Genomic DNA, 16,388 nt, shown 5'->3' on the forward strand with positions numbered 1-16,388 from the left:
TTCCCTCAGATTCCCTCTCCTTATTTCCTTTTTTCATCCTCTTCAACTCACCTACATCTACTTCACTCTTTCATTTGTCTCACCCTCCTCTGTCTTTCTACTTCAAATCTGCCTTATCTTTTTACGAACTGAAGATTCAATGTGGATAGAGGACAGTTCAGATCAGTCAGAGAATGAGCAAGCAAGCCCCTCTCTTCGCAATTTGAAAAACCGAGATGGAATCACGGAATTCACGGATTTCGCGGATATCGCGGAATACAGAGATAGAACTTCTTCACGGCCTTCCACTCACTGTCACAAAGAGAACTTCAGAATGTTTGTGATTTTCAAGTTGCTGTATGTGCAAATGTGTATGAATGTAACACATTTTTTGTTTGATCCTAAAATGTATCCTTGTGGGCAGCCATCTAATCAGGTTTGGGGTTATGTTCTTTCTGTCTCAGGTTTATTTGAGTCTAAGTATATGGTCTAATTGGCATTCAACCTGTTTTTTATTTTGTATTTATTATTTAAAGTTGTACTTAGGTTGTACTTAGGTTGAACCTTACATTCAATTTGACTGATACCTGTAACATTTGAGCATACTGTTCATTGTATTGATAAACTGGTCATTCATTAATAATTGTATGTGTAATGTATAATTTCACCCTCATGTGCTATGCCATTACAACTAAAACTGTCTTATACACTGCTTGGTAATATTCTAAGTCATTGAATCATTTAATTGAGTCAGATTAATTGTACTTTTCGCTATATTTACCACTCCAGTGCATGTACTGTGCCATAATGTTTAGAGACATGTAGACCTTACAGCCTGGGGTTTTCTGTTGTCAGGGTTTTTCCTGCATAGAGAAAATGTAGGCGCGCGCCTAAGCCGTTTTCCCGAACGCCTATGAAAAATCCCGAGCGCCTAATGAAAAAAAAAAAAAGAGTGCGATTAAAAAAAAACTGTCATCCAATTAGCTTAATGGTGTTTTGAGCGCTCACGTTGAATTCAAGACAGCAGCAGCAGATCCCGCCTCCCACCCCCTCAGCCAATCATTGAACCAAGGCTTCTCCAAGTTTGCGAGACGTTAAATAGTCACGTTAGTTTCTTTTTTTTTTATAGGCAGCTGGCAAGCAGTTGCATACGTTATCTAGCTAGCTAGCAGTTGCCTACATTATCTTAAAAAAACAATACTTTGATAGTAGGCCTAGAGTTTTATTGAAGCAGTGTGTGTGTGAACCTATATTCTATGTGTGATGGTAGGAATAATATTAATGCCATACCATATTCTTACAACAACTGACTTATGACAGCTATCCAAAGACTGGTGGCTGCCGATTTAGCAGTCAACCTATCTTACTCTGTACGTTTAGATGCTTTACAGGTAGCTGTAAGCCTTTAGATGCCTGGGAAATATTTATTATCTATAAATAACAGCTCACCTTCATCTATTTAACCAGATTTGTAAACAGGTCGCGATCAACAGGCTCAATAGGTAGGCTACAATAGGCAACCTTGCTTAAAATTCGAATTACGGTAGAGTCATGCTAGCATTGCGCTAAATAATTAGTCAGCTAACATTAATAAGTGGTGTTTACATAAAGTCACTTATTGTATATGGCATAAATGTTATTCTAAAACACCTTCACTAGTTGTTTTAAGCAGATTTGTGAGCAAATCATCACGTATGCAGTGCACGTCAGCGAACATGTTCTGAATAGTATGTTTCAAGTAGGCTACAGCCGAACTCTCGTTCTGTTTTGATCAATAGTAATCCAGTTGATAAGTCTGATCTATACGCAACTGTGAGGTGCGCGAATGGACAGAGCGGCCAGCTGCCAATCACTTAATTACTCAACCTGTGGATGCATCCTGACTTCATCAGTCGGCGGTTTCAATATTCATGGCTTTTAATGTATTAAAATATCTGCTATGTTGAGAACTTACACAGGTGTAGGCTATTACTTGATTTGTCTACACGTTTAAACGAGTACCAGTAGAACGCAGGGCCTCGGGAAGGCAGACAACAGCATTGGTTTATCAATGAAAGCTCAACTCGTTTGTGTTGCATCTCGAATATAATAATATTATTATTGATAAACCGGTGCGGTTGAAAACTGTCGTTCCACTGCGAGGGCCAGTCCGACGTGCACGAATACACAGTACAAATGCACATTACATTTCCACTCAAAATGCTGTAAAAAGTTTGATTACCGATTTCCAACGCAGCCTACATTGGTGAAAATAATGGTATGTAGGTTTGTATTATAAACATGAATAGTAATAGTCAGATAAACTTGACTTGACATAATTCGTGTGTTCCATTTCTGACCACTGGTTAGTTCTAGATTCTATTGATACAGATTTCTGTAGTTTGCATATGAGGTAAACCTTGATAATCTTTGAACCATACATGATAGCACCATGGGGCTTGAACTATTGTCAATATATTAGCCTATTTGCCTATCTATTTTTTAAAAAAGGGGAAGCATTATGATAACCTCAAGCATATCCTCCATTATTTATGAAGTTAAAAAAAAAAAAAAAACATTGATTTCTGCTGATAGGTAACACAGACTGTGCGCGCGTAGCGCGCAATTTTTTTGGGGGGGGAGCACCGAAGAGCCATTTTGACCCAGGAAAAACCCTGGTTGTTGGTAACAATATGGCTGCCCTAACAACTTCTTTGGTCTGGCTCTCTTTCACTTCTTTATTCCTTTTTTTCTTCCCATCTTTTTTCTCTTTCTCTCTTCTTTATTCCCTCAACATCAGTCATTCCCCTCCTGGATGGACCACCTGGGATGATCTGTGCCAAAGCATGACTCATCAGGGGAAACCACCAGTCTCTCTCTCTCTCTCTCTCTCTCTCTTCCTAACACCAATCTGAGTGTTCACATTCTCACTCTATCCTCTGTCCTCTCACATAATCTCTATTTATCCCGCTCGACATTCTCTCATTCATCCTCTCCCTTTCCACTTTCCATGCACAGCATATCTCTCCACTTACCTCCTGACTCTTGTCTTCAGTACCCCTGGAAAAAGCCAACAATTTGCCTCTGTCTGTCTGACTCTCTGACTCTCTGACTATCTGATTGTCTGACTGTCTGACTGTCTGGCTGTCTGGCTGTCTGGCTGTCTGGCTGTCTGGCTGTCTGGCTGTCTGACTCTCTGTCTGACTCTCTTGGTTTGTCTGACTCTCTTGGTCTGTCTGTCTTTCTTTTGTCCAATCCGAAAAATAAAAAAATTAAATAAAAAAAGTGAAGCAAAACAAAACAAAACAAAACAAGGAAAAGCCAAAAAAGGAACATATAAGACATACAAAATAAGATGCACATACATTAAACACTACCAACATATTGAAAAAAATATAAATAGTAGATGTCATCACTGCCTGTTCCTCAGTGTCACGCCAGTTATTGTGCAGGGAGGACATGGTACTCCTCCATCCTCCATCCTATCTATGTAAGTAAAACAATCAACAGAGTGAATGGAATTTCATATTCTCAGGATCGGATTTTTCAGAGCATCACCTATGACCTCTCCATTGGGAAAGGTACCATGTTAGACATGTATCACTCCCCCTTCACTTCAGCCAAAATCAAAGGAGAAAAAGCAATCTATTAATAATGTCATCATTTGGCAGTTAGTTGTGTCATGCAGTTTCATTGATGCGGTTGTGTGTGTCTGTGTGTGTGAGAGTGTGAGTGTGTAGTAAATCACTGAATCACATCTCCTGAAGGGATCAAACGGCTATAAACCACCTAGCGAAGACAGGCGCAGGAATAAATTGCCGTAAATTGCAGCAAACCCCTGTAAATCTTTTGTGGAAGATTGCCTTTCTTGCCTGAGTGGACGGCAAGCCCCCCATTAAAGCAGAGAGAGGGTGGCGTACCGGATGGGTAGAAAAGGAGAGAAAAAAGGCAACAAATGGAAAGTCATCCCTGAAGCTGGGTGTGGCTCTTCAACACTTCCACACTGAAGAAATGGGTGGTGTGGCCCTCACTGCAAGGCCCACTCCATTAATTTACAGTGACTATACTTTTCCCCCCTAGTTATCACTGTGCTGTCAAATACTGAGGAAGCCATCCGTGGGGAAGAGAGAGAGGGGGAGAGGGGGAGAGAGAGAGAAAGTTAAAGAGATAGAAAGAGAGAAAGAAAGAGAGAGAAAGAAAGAAAGGGAGGGGGAGAGAGAAAGAAAGAGAGGGGGAGAGAGAGCGAGAGAAAGAGAGGGAGAGAGAGAGAAAGAGAAAGAGAGAGAGCGAAAGAGAGAGATAGCGCGCGAGAGAGAGAAAGACAGACAGAGCGATTTACTGAGGAATATCTAGGCTACGGGCCTGTGATCCAGATTGCCTTGTCACCGAAATGAAACTGTAGAGATTTTAGAGAGAGGTATTACATGCTGTAGTTGCAGGAATCATCTGAATGTGGATTAGGAGAACTCAAATCCCCGTGCCCGATGACTAAGACTGCTCCTTAGAGAATAGCCTCCGCCCGTAAGGGGAATGGCAGGGGGGAGATGATGACGCTGCAAACTGAACGTCCTTCTTTGCTCTCTCTTCTCTCTTCTCTCTCTCTCTCTCTCTCTCTCTCTCTCTCTCTCTCTCTCTCTCTCTCTCTCTCTCTCTCTCTCTCTCTCTCTCTCTCTCTCTCTCTCTCTCTCTCTCTCTCTCTCTCTCTCTCTCTCTCTCTCTCTCTCTCTCTCTCTCTCTCTCTCTCTCTCTCTCTCTCTCTCTCTCTCTCTCTCACCATGGTGACTCAGTGATTCTGTCGGGCAAATGAGGGTTTGTTAGTGCAACTGACCATCTTCCGCTCTTCAGCCATTGGTGGAGAGGTGGAGGGGTAAGGCGCTCCACAATTTGGACATTTAGACAGTGGGATGTAGCTGGTTGAATGTGGCTGGGTGGACCTACAACAGGTTTAATGCATATGTAATGGACAGATAAAATGGGAGGTTTGTAGTTGCATAATGGGAGTCAAAAGCAGCAAGCAGATTGAATGAATAAGGCTAGAGTGCAGCGACATGAAAATGAAAGGAAAAGAAAGACGGGCAGATAGTGAGAGTTGGGCACAGACTAAAAGGCAGAGAGCAACACAGGACAATAACCACAGCATGACACACTCCCTTTCCCTTGAGCATTGAAAACATGTTCTTATTATGGTCATGTCCTACCCTACCCGACATCTCCCCCTCTCTTACTCCCATTTCCTCTTACGCTTTTCGCAATATGAGCGAGAACCGCAACCTGCATACGATGCCTTTTGTGTGCGTGTGCGCGTGCGTGTGCGCGTGCGTGTGCGCGTGCTTGTGCGTGTGCGTGTGTTTGTTGCTGTGGGTAAGTGCTAACCTCAAAACACTACGACCACATTGTCAGTGACACTGTCATTTTCATTCTGCGTCACCTGGCAGCAACGTTGGTAATCACGTGACCCTGCTAGTCTCAGCGCTAACCGCTACACTCTCCTCCGGCCTCTGGGGTGTAATAGAATCCTGTCACGTCTCCCTGTGAATGAACTGACTTCCTTCACAAATGCACACGGAATACTAAAGAGAGGGATGAGGTGTGACTGTTCCAAAAGGAGAGGAAAGCAATTAAGAGACATCTGTGCATGTGTCTGAATGAATATAATGATGAATATATAGATAGATAGATAGATAGATAGATAGATAGATAGTAACAGAGACAGCAGGAGACAGCGAGAGAAAGAAAGAAAGAAGGAAAAATTGAGATTGAGCCTCCTGTCATTCACGTGTGGCCTACTTTCCCTGATGTGCCAGGGCAGTGTCGCCTCCCAAGCACACTGTCATCCAGGGTCCCCATGCAAGTTCTGGAAAGTCAGGGTGGCCCCTGAAGAAAGTGTGAAGCCGGCCAAGAACCTGTCCGTGCCTGGCAGGCACCACTGCCCCCTCCACTCCTCTCCCTCAGAGCATGGCCCAAATCAGACCTGCTGTAGGCTCCAACAAAGTGTCACTATGAGCAGTTAGGGGGACCTGACATGGTGTCACTATGAGCAGTTAGGTGGACCTGACATGGTGTCACTATGAACAGGTAAGGACACTGACATGGTGTCACTATGAGCAGGTAAGGGCACAGACGTGGTGTCACTATGAACAGGTAAGGGCACTGACATGGTGTCACTATGAGCAGGTAAGGACACTGACATGGTGTCACTATGAGCAGGTAAGGGCACAGACGTGGTGTCACTATGAACAGGTAAGGGCACTGACATGGTGTCACTATTAGCAGGTAAGGGCACTGACATGGTGTCACAATGAGCAGGTAAGGGCACTGACATGGTGTCACTATGAACAGGTAAGGGCACTGACGTGGTGTCACTATGAACAGGTAAGGGCACTGACATGGTGTCACTATGAGCAGGTAAGGGCACTGACATGGTGTCACTATGAGCAGGTAAGGGCACTGACATGGTGTCACTATGAGCAGGTAAGGGCACTGACATGGTGTCACTATGAGCAGGTAAGGGCACTGACATGGTGTCACTATGAGCAGGTAAGGGCACTGACATGGTGTCACTATGAGCAGGTAAGGGCACTGACATGGTGTCACTATTAGCAGGTAAGGGCACTGACATGGTGTCACTATGAGCAGGTAAGGGCACTGACATGGTGTCACTATGAGCAGGTAAGGGCACTGACATGGTGTCACTATGAGCAGGTAAGGGACCTGACATGGTGTCACTATGAACAGGTAAGGGCACTGACATGGTGTCACTATGAGCAGGTAAGGGCACTGTTACTGAACTATAAAATGGTTCTGGCTAAACCTTGAGCCGTATGAAATGTCAGCTCACAAAAACACTGTCTGCATTAGTGAGCAGAAGAAGTTAGTTATCTCTGCCCATACAGACCTTCAGACACCTTGAAAGTGTTTTTTTTCTCCCCATCATCATCATATCTAGTTTCAATTCCATGACAAGGCTGTCTGGAAAATGTTTCATAGTAAGTAAGTCATCACACCTATATGGCTTTTCAAACAGAGCTCCTCTGAAGGCCTGTGAGTGTGAGTGTGAGTGTGAGTGTGAGTGTGAGTGTGAGTGTGAGTGTGAGTGTGAGTGTGAGTGTGAGTGTGAGTGTGAGTGTGAGTGTGAGTGTGAGTGTGAGTGTGAGTGTGAGTGTGAGTGTGAGTGTGAGTGATCACTGCTATCAGACAGTGGGCCTTGTTTACTGAGGCAGAGACTCCTTTCTCACTCTCTCTGGTACTGCATTGAGTCCTGGGTCTACATACTCGCATGGCAATCACTTGAGTGTGAGTGTGAGTGTGAGTGTGAATGTGTGTGTGTGTGTGTGTTGTCATCTAGACTAAAGACTGTCACAACACAGAAAATCACTCCTGATGGATGACCTCTCATTTTCCATGGAACTGCCAACCACCAATCCTCTCTCTCTCACACACACACACACACACACACACACACACACACACACACACACACACACACACACACACACACACACACACTCCACCTGTCAACAGGGCCTCATTGCTATCAGATGTCCCCATATGTGTGGTGTAACTGCTGCTACAAGCAGTTCCAAAACACAGAAGGGGGAGGAGAGGCCAAGGACAGCCCAAAGCCCCTTTTCACCCCAACACACACAGAAGAGACTCAGAGATATACAACAGCCATACACACACAGAAGAGACTCAGTGATATACAACAGCCATACACACACAGAAGATACTCAGTGATATACAACAGCCATACACACACAGAAGAGACTCAGTGATATACAACAGCCATACACACACAGAACAGACTCAGAGATATACAACAGCCGTACACACACAGAAGAGACTCAGTGATATACAACGGCCATACAGAACAGACTCAGCGATATACAACAGCCATACACACACAAACACACACACAAACACACACACACAAACACCCACACACACTCACACACACAGAAGAGACTCAGAGATATACAACAGCCATACACACACAGAACAGTCTCAGCGATATACAACAGCCATACACACACAAACAAACACACAAACACACACACACACACACACACACACACACACACACACACAGAAGAGACTCAGAGATATACTACAGCCATACACAGAACAGGGAGGCAATTAAGAGAGAACCGAACAAAAATTGTGCATGTGAGTGTGTGTGTGTGTGTGTGTGTGTGAGTGTGTGTGTGTGAGAGAGAGAGAGAGAGAGAGAGAGGGAAATAAACGAGAGGGGGGTTATCTCTGCTCAACAGCTTCAAGGAAGTTCACTGACGCGAAGGAGCAGGGACAGATTATGAGATCTACTCAGTGTGTGTGTGCGTGTGTCTGTGCGTGTGCGTGGGCGTGCGTGTGCGTGTGTGTTTAAATGTATATAAGGGCAAATGTCACACCCAGGACGCTGCGCTCATCCAGTGAGCGTCGTCTGGCACTGCCCCCAGTGCAAGCAAGGCAATCCAGACTATTCTCAGTTGTAGTTCCACGTTGGTGGAACGACCTGCCTAGCACTACCAGAGCAGGAGCGTCCCTCCCTACCTTTAAGAAACTCTTGAAGACCCAACTCTTCAAAGAGCACCTCTCTTCCTAAACTGGCACCTTGGCTCAACCTGCACTTAAGCAGCAACAGGCCCGCACTTCTTTTTTTATTCTTTCTATGTCGTTTTATAAGCAATATTTATGGTTACACCAGGTTTTTTAATGCTCTTAGCTTGATTGTTCTCCCTTGTACGTCGCTTTGGACAAAAGCGTCTGCTAAATGACTAAATGTAAATGTAAATGTAAAATGTATATATGGCTATGTATAAACAGTATCCAGCAATGTGCCCAAGAAACAGTTATCAGATTCAAAGGCCAGCTTTGAAAGCAGAAGGGGTGGCGTGTGCGTGCCCTTGTTAATATTGTGATGTTTAGACAGTCGGTGCATTGCTCACACAAACTGCTTCTTGACAACTGCGAGCAGTCATTCCCACAGATGTGGTCGCGGGAGCAGCGAGCACGAGGGCATGTTATTCATAATTGATACACAGCGCAACTGTGAACTTTTATTCTTGAAGACGAGGTCTGCTGTGCAGACAAGACAGAAGCATGTTATCCATTACAGCCAGCCTGCTTCATGGCCACGAGTCCTATGGAGCGTCTCCATACAAGAAAGTCTTCAGTTGTTGCTAAATTACCTCTCTGGTTAAGAGTTTACTGTGCAATCTCTCAGATGGGTCGATGGCCTGCTAACCAACTATCAGCTAAAGAGTCTAGCAGAATCAGATTTCTTGCATTTAAAAAAAGAGTCAAAAAGGTTAAGAGCGTGATTCTCACCTACAGCCTAATGATTAATCTGAAAGATCATAAAACCTTAAAGTGGGACGATGACTTTATTTAATTGTTGCTTTAATTCATGTAAATTAGGATAATACATTGATGTTTATGCTTGTATGTAAAGGTCTTGCAGGCTACTTATGATAATTAATTTTCCATCAAGTATCAATCAAGCACATCCCATCCTGTCATGTCCTATATAAGTATATGATTAGATCAACTTGGGATCCACATTAAAGCCCTGATATCTAAACAAAAGTTAATGACATCAAATGCAGGGCACATATCTGAATGGAACAACGTGTGCCTGAAAACAGGAGCTTTGTTTTTACGTTGTCTCTCTTTGTCTCTTTCTGTCATCTCTCTCTCCCTTTCTGTTTCTCTTTCACTCTTCACCTCTTTCTCACTCTCACTCTACACCTCTCTCTCTTGCTCTCCACCTCCCTCTCCCTCTCTGTTTCTGTCTGACTCTCCCTCCCTCTCCACCTCTCTCTCCCTCTCTCTTTCCCTGTTTGTCATTCTCCACCCTCCCCTACAGATCAAACACAAACTGCTGTCTTGATTTCTAAATAGATCCAGCTCACTGTTGCTACCCACTGTCAGCTCTCTCCATTTCCTCTCCGCAACTTCTCCTGTGGCTCGTCTCGTCGTTCTCATTGTCATTGTCATTGTCATTTCCTCCATGCCATCCTCTCTCTCTCTCTCTCTCTCTCTCTCTCTCTCTCTCTTTCTCTCTCTCTCCCTCTTTCTCTTTCACTCTCCCTCAACTGCTAATTCAAATGAGGTCTGTTGCCATGACAAATCCGTATTCATACAATTCAAGCACTATAGAGAGATCACAAGATACACTGAAAGTAATTTGCACACCGAAAGTCACTTTTGGGTTAGAACTTCTACTTTCAGGCCAAAATGGCTGTCAGCACTACCAAAGAAATGATGGTGTTTAGGTATCCCTGCATTATGGCGCAGAAATTTTGTGTACATATTTGTGTACATGTGTGGGCATATCTAGTGGTGTTAACTTCCCCGCATGATGCGGCTATAACAATTTTGCAGCTATAGTGAACCCCACCCACCTAAAAAACCCTCAATCCCTTCTCCTCCCTCCCCCTCGAAATTCATATGGAACAGAATAGCCCCTATCCCTCACTCCCTCCATCTCTCCCTCCCTCCCTCTCTCTCCCTCCCTCTCCCTCCCTCTCCCTCTCCCTCTCCCTCTCTCTCTCCCTCCCTTTCTCTCTCTTTCCCTCCCTCTCGCTCTCTCTCCCTCTCGCTCTCTCTCCCTCTCGCTCTCCCTCAGGAGACACAGGGCTTGCTGTCCTCGGTTCTCTTTGGGTCTGGAGCACACACAGGATGACTTCATGAATGTCAGGCTTGCACTGCGCATTCCAGGTAAAGCCAGCCAATAAATATGTACAACAGGTTGAGGAGAAAAAGTACAGACAGAGAGACAGAGAGAAAGAGAGAGAGAGAGAGACAGAGAGAGAGATAGAGAGAGAGAGAAAGAGAGAGGGGAGTAAAAGTAAGAGAGAATCAGATGGCAGGGAGAGAACCTGAGAACCACAAATGAGGGAGTGCAAAGGACAGACGGAACAAGACAGAGATTGACAGGCGAGAGGCAGGCAGAATGACAACGCCTCAAAGACAGACGTAGAGAATGGAATGAGGGGCAATCAGACGGAGAAATAACCCGGATCGCTGCTGATTCTGGGCCAGGTCTGATCGCTGATCTGATATAGACAGCCTCTGAACGTGGCAAGATCAATGACTGCGAAAAACGTGGACAGATTTAACCAAATATGGTCGTTTCTGACCTGACTGCTTTTAAAAGCACTTTCTCTGCTATTGGCTGCAATTTTGAAAATATGGCTGACCAATTTTGGCTGCTTTTCTTCCTAACGTAAGTGCATGACGCCGTACTGTCCATGCTTTTTAGTCACTGGTCAAGATCCATTCTGGAGTCTGATGCCATCTGCGAGAAAGCATGGCTGAGACAGAGGAGAGCCTTAAAAACAAAAACCCAACAAACCCAACCCAACATCTAAATGAAACCTTGAATCATTCTCCCCAGTAGGTGATGGCAAGCTGGCATCACATAGCCCAATGGGGTGGCACCTTGCCGTTTTCTGAATCACGACTGGACAAACACAAGCGCATCCCCTCCCATGGAGCAAAGTTAGTCTACGAAGGCTCAAGAATGCCCCGGGGCCAATTCTCATTCAGTCAGTCAATGAATTGGCAAAATTAACGGCCAAAAAACTGGGCATGGAGGCTACTGGAGAAAGGAGGGTGTGGAAGGTTTCGGGGGAGAGGAGTTGGAGGGGGGGGGGGGGGGGGTAATGAGGGAAGGTTAATGACGAGGATATTCCGTGACTTTTCAACACAGCAGGGATGCAGAGGATTTCTGGATAAGTGTCAGACATATGCATTTAGAGCATGTCTTTACCTGGCCGTGACCACCCCTAAATATATAATTCATATCTGCAATAATATGCACAAACTTTTACAAACCAGTCATCTAAAGTGGTTGTCCTAAAGCTGTGTGCAACCTTGTGTTCCCTGGTCACCTCGCTCACATAACCTGAAGTGATCCAGAATGTATCATAAACACACACACAAGGCTGAGATTGGTAATTGAGCGAGAAACATAACTGGGTAATTGTGACGGGTAGCCTAAACGGTCCTTCACTGCTCAGTGACTCTCTGCCACAGCGGTTACCTTCGAATTACACACACAAGCGTGAGGTGACTGCAGTCGGTATGGTGACTTCACAGACGGGTGACTGTCAAATTAGGCACACAAAGCAACAAACGCATTCATAGAGAACAAGCGAGAGGGAGAAAGAGAGAGAAAAACTAATGAACGTCTCATCCCTTGAGCGTAAAAACTGTCTATCACTTAATAAGTTAGGCGTGCGTCTGCTTCGCTGACCTCTGTTTGAGAAACATTGTTCCTATCATTTTTCAGCCACAGTCCACAAGCTGGAGCCTGCTGATAGACAGTCATTCTCATGCCTCTGGGACGTGATTATATCTACCAGACTGTAGTCAAGCAGCACACATTTCAAGCCGATATGAGGCGATGGATTGTCATTATGTGCAATTAGCCTATGGCGCTACACTGACAAATTTGATGAAAGATGTTTCACCCACCCACCCTTGGCGGATTTTTGTAACCATAGTGCAGAACCTCCGGGGAGTTATTCCCCGATAACTACTTCGAGCGTACAATTATTTCTGTTTAGAATTACATGCACGTTTTCGTTAAAACAAGATGGAACAGTTCAACAGTGATGCTATCATTGTAATGCCAATGGTACAGTAGCTTCGCGGACTCATACAGTATCAATGCAATGTCTTGTTGCCTTTGTGAAGCTATTCCTATCAGTTTTAAGGAGTATTAACGTTGGTTACCTTATTGCTGAGATAAGTAGTAGCATCCCCATAGAACGCGGTTGTATTAACTACAAATGCAGCTTAACTAACAGAGCGGTAATTTGTCCACCCACTCTGAATCCCGCAAAGCTGCGTTGACCCAAAGCAGACTTCACATGGATGTCTCTTGTCAAATGTTTCCTATTATTTACATGGATGAATACTATAATTTCTTTCAAGATAAAGCTTAACATGTAACTTTTTAGTAACCATTTAGTCCACAAGAGACATGTTCCTACATTGAGAATTGGTTTATAAACGTCCAAGGCATAGGCGTGACGGGCCCACACACACACACACACACACACAATGGTACGGACTACAGTCTGCATAACATTGCGCCAACATTTCACAGCCTAACAGTACTAACACGTCTTAGCGCTAATATAATGCGTTTCTAAAAACAGGGATACGATAAAAAAAAAATAACTTTACCTGTTAAAAAGATTTCGTCTTCCGAGTGTGTTGTCTCCTTTGCTCTAATGACAATATCCCACACGAGATAAATCCTTAGGCTACAAATCCAACTAGGCAAGGCTGAAGAGCAAATGACGAGTCGCGTCAGAAAGCAGACTCTCGCATTCGCTAGTTTGCGTCTGCTCAATAATAAGGCTTCGTCCACCGATGTCCTCAATGCGTTGTGATAACTCGTTCAGAAAAGGGGTTGGTTGATTTTCTCTGTCAGTGTGAACTTTACGGGAAAAAAGGTTGAGGACGCTCTGGGAATATAAATACCAGTAACTGGAGGCTTAATATGTTCCATTGAGAAGCACGCTGCTGACGCTAGGTGGCCACCCGTGACAGACTTCCGTTATGCACTTCAACACCCTGGTCCAGGCTTGGAGAGGATCCAACAACGCCCTGAGCAGATTCTGCCCCTAGCGTTTACCCTGGGTAATGTGTCCCGTGTGAGGTTATGTAAACTTACTGAAAATAACCTAGAAATGACAAAAATGGCCAAATGTGACGCAGTTCTGTAATCGTTTGGGCCTATGCAATCAGATTGTATGTTCAACATAAACGGAGGTATTCATGAGGGGTATGTTTAATTTATAGACCAAGGCTAGAATCAAAAGCATAGCCTACACCTATTTAGAAATGGTTTCCCAGAATAATTGATCACAGACGTTCTATTATTGTGTAGACTTTAAATAATGTTTTTAACAGGCACTGAATATTCTGCAGAAGTAGTGGTAAAATGAATTACTTAATTTGCATTCGTGTATTAATTAATGCCCTTACCCAGGCTACAAAGAGTTTATTACATGAACCTTCTTCCCCAAAAGTCTTCTACTCATTAGAGTTCACCTGCCTTTACCTTTCTCTTCTTTTTCTTTTTCTTTTTTTACATTAAGCCACCCTTCACTTACCCTACCTCCTGAAACAATTAATTGTGCTGAGTTCCTTTGCAGCCAGTTCAACTTTTATTTGAACTCCTTATTTTCTCTGTTGAAAAATACATTTACTACAGCGTAAGGACCTGCACATTTTAACGACATTTGTGTTGTGGTATTGTGTTGTATTCTAAGAGGGAAATTATGGGGATTAAATGTAAGGGTAACCCGCTCTCCGACAACAGCAGAAGCCAAAAAGCACTGACTGAAATATAAATTACATGTCGACACTTTTATTTTGAAGTAATGCTTAACGTGTAAACCGGAAAATGTTGACTGTGACGCATGGCCACTGGGTAGGGAACGTTTCACTGGGTTACAAGGTAAACTCCTTAAATTTTGTTTCCTACAGGTTGTTGTCAAACGCTGAAACAAGCTGTCTATGTATCTCGTCCTAATAAATCACTGCAGAGAGGTAACTAGTTTAACTAAGCAGTTAAGAAAAGTTTCAACTGCTGTTAAAAGTGGAGCTAGCAAGCTAGCATCGTCGAGACCATCTGGTACCTCGCTGTGTTGTTTACCTGCCTTGTAATCTTAACATAAAATTATCTCTGCTTTCTGTGACCACGTAAACCTAGTATACCGTGTGTTGTGAGTGTGTAGGCTTACAATTTTAGATAGTCCGAGTTTAGAAAATATGGTTAATGATATTATGTGTTCTATTTGCATCTTAATCAAGGCTATTGTGGCTCCAGGTGATCAGATTAGTACTACAATCTAATTAAAATAGTTACTTCTGTCGTTTCAGATAAACAAATTATCCAAGTATGGGTCGCCGCAAGTCGAAGAGAAAGCCCCCTCCTAAAAAGAAGCTGACAGGGGATCTTGACACCCAGTTCACATGTCCATTTTGTAACCACGAGAAGTCATGCGATGTGAAAATGTAAGTGCTGGTTAGGTGTTACGTTTTCTATTTTATTTTTTTTATAAGTCAACTTTGAACTATACAATTTAACTACACTATAGCAGATGCTGTAACCTTAGGGTACTGCTTGGTAAATCAAACCTGTTTGTTTTCATGAATGCTGGAATGTCATATCTACATGTACTTCAACAGGGAACGGAGTAGGAATACCGGGATCATATCCTGTTCTGTCTGCCTGGAGGAGTTCCAGACCCCGATAACCTGTATCCTTATTAACTTCCTCCGTCCAGGTAATCATGCCAGCTGTATTTTCTCTCTTTATTTATGTATTCCTCTTCACCCCTCTCTCCTTTTTTCTTGTTCCTGTCTACCCATCAATCAATTAATAATGTGTTACTTAAGGAATGTTGTGTATTTGGATTTGTTGACGCTTTAAAATATCCTCACATCAGATAGATTTAAACTTTAATTTCATATGTACAGTTGATACTTTAAGTAAAGGTTTGTAAGCTAGTTGGTTTAATGTGAATGCAGTTCTAAACAGTATTGTGCACTTCTTACCTTGTTTTTAAGCCAAAATTATTGAAATAGGACTTCAGTCCTGTCTTTTGAAAAAAGTGTATAGTATATTTTCCCTTTTATATTCACCTTAACTATATGTGTCAGATCTTTCAGAGGCGGTTGACGTGTATAGCGACTGGATAGACGCATGTGAATCTGCCAATCAATAACAGCTGTAATGGCCTGAAGGGCTTGAATGTGTGGATTGTGTAAATCTATATGCTGAATGAACTGGGACTGTCTTTGAGTGTCACAATAGGACAAATATGGGTCAAAGGTCAGGTAGAAAACCACTGTGTAGAAAAAGAAAACAAAACAAATGTTGCCATTCTTACCTCCCATTGTCTGTGCTCCGCTGCTACTTTTAGATTATATCTTAAAGACTATATCTTAAAATTACACATTCAATTGATTTTTTTAACTTGAAATAAGTTATTTCATATTATTTTTTCGATGAAGGAGGGATATGCAGTAGATGGTAGATGCAGTATACGTAAGGTTACATTATCCCGTTCATTTTAAGAAAAAACACCAATTTTGTGAATAAACACAAACAGCTGAAAGGGAAATGAAATATAAAGCAACGCAACATGATGGAATAGTTTATTTCTAAAGGGACAGATATTTAAGGAAATAAATGCACAACATGGGTAGTTACACTGCACAGTGGGGCGAGTGGGGCCTCTGTAAAAATCACCCTCATTTAAATGAGTTCCTGCCAATGATAACTCCATGTTGTTTTTTGTTGTGGTGGTGCAACATAGTCATGCTTTGTTTTATTGAGTTGATATGTGTTTATTGACTTTTCATTGCAAAAGGTGTTGCAGATTAAATATGGTTCAAATTTC

The 16,388-nt window shown here is 43.1% G+C and overlaps 1 protein-coding gene across 2 annotated transcripts; it reads left to right on the forward strand.

The window, feature by feature from the left end:
- The first annotated feature begins 14,385 nt into the window (after window positions 1–14,385).
- On the forward strand, window positions 14,386–16,388 carry LOC308379040 (transcription elongation factor 1 homolog). Of its 2 annotated transcripts, none has more exons than XM_080856089.1 (4): window positions 14,386–14,437; window positions 14,863–14,997; window positions 15,172–15,242; window positions 15,646–16,388. In XM_080856089.1, the coding sequence occupies exons 2-4, from the start codon at window positions 14,882–14,884 to the stop codon at window positions 15,708–15,710; spliced, it is 252 nt and encodes an 83-aa protein (XP_080712215.1). In that variant the 5' UTR covers window positions 14,386–14,437; window positions 14,863–14,881; the 3' UTR covers window positions 15,711–16,388. The 2 variants fall into 2 exon arrangements, with proteins under 2 accessions (XP_080712215.1, XP_080712216.1); XM_080856090.1 differs by lacking the exon at window positions 14,386–14,437 and adding an exon at window positions 14,446–14,529.

This window comes from Sprattus sprattus, assembly GCF_963457725.1.
Source record: "Sprattus sprattus genome assembly, chromosome: 1".
Lineage (NCBI taxonomy): Eukaryota > Metazoa > Chordata > Actinopteri > Clupeiformes > Clupeidae > Sprattus > Sprattus sprattus.

What these genes read in the sequence shown, in the direction of transcription:
- LOC308379040 (XM_080856089.1), top strand. Translation starts at nt 14,882, where the DNA reads ATGGGTCGCCGCAAGTCGAAGAGAAAGCCCCCTCCTAAAAAGAAGCTG. An exon ending in AAGTCATGCGATGTGAAAAT is followed by an intron (nt 14,998 to 15,171) that starts GTAAGTGCTGGT and finishes GTACTTCAACAG; the next exon opens with GGAACGGAGTAGGAATACCG. An exon ending in GTTCCAGACCCCGATAACCT is followed by an intron (nt 15,243 to 15,645) that starts GTATCCTTATTA and finishes TATATGTGTCAG; the next exon opens with ATCTTTCAGAGGCGGTTGAC.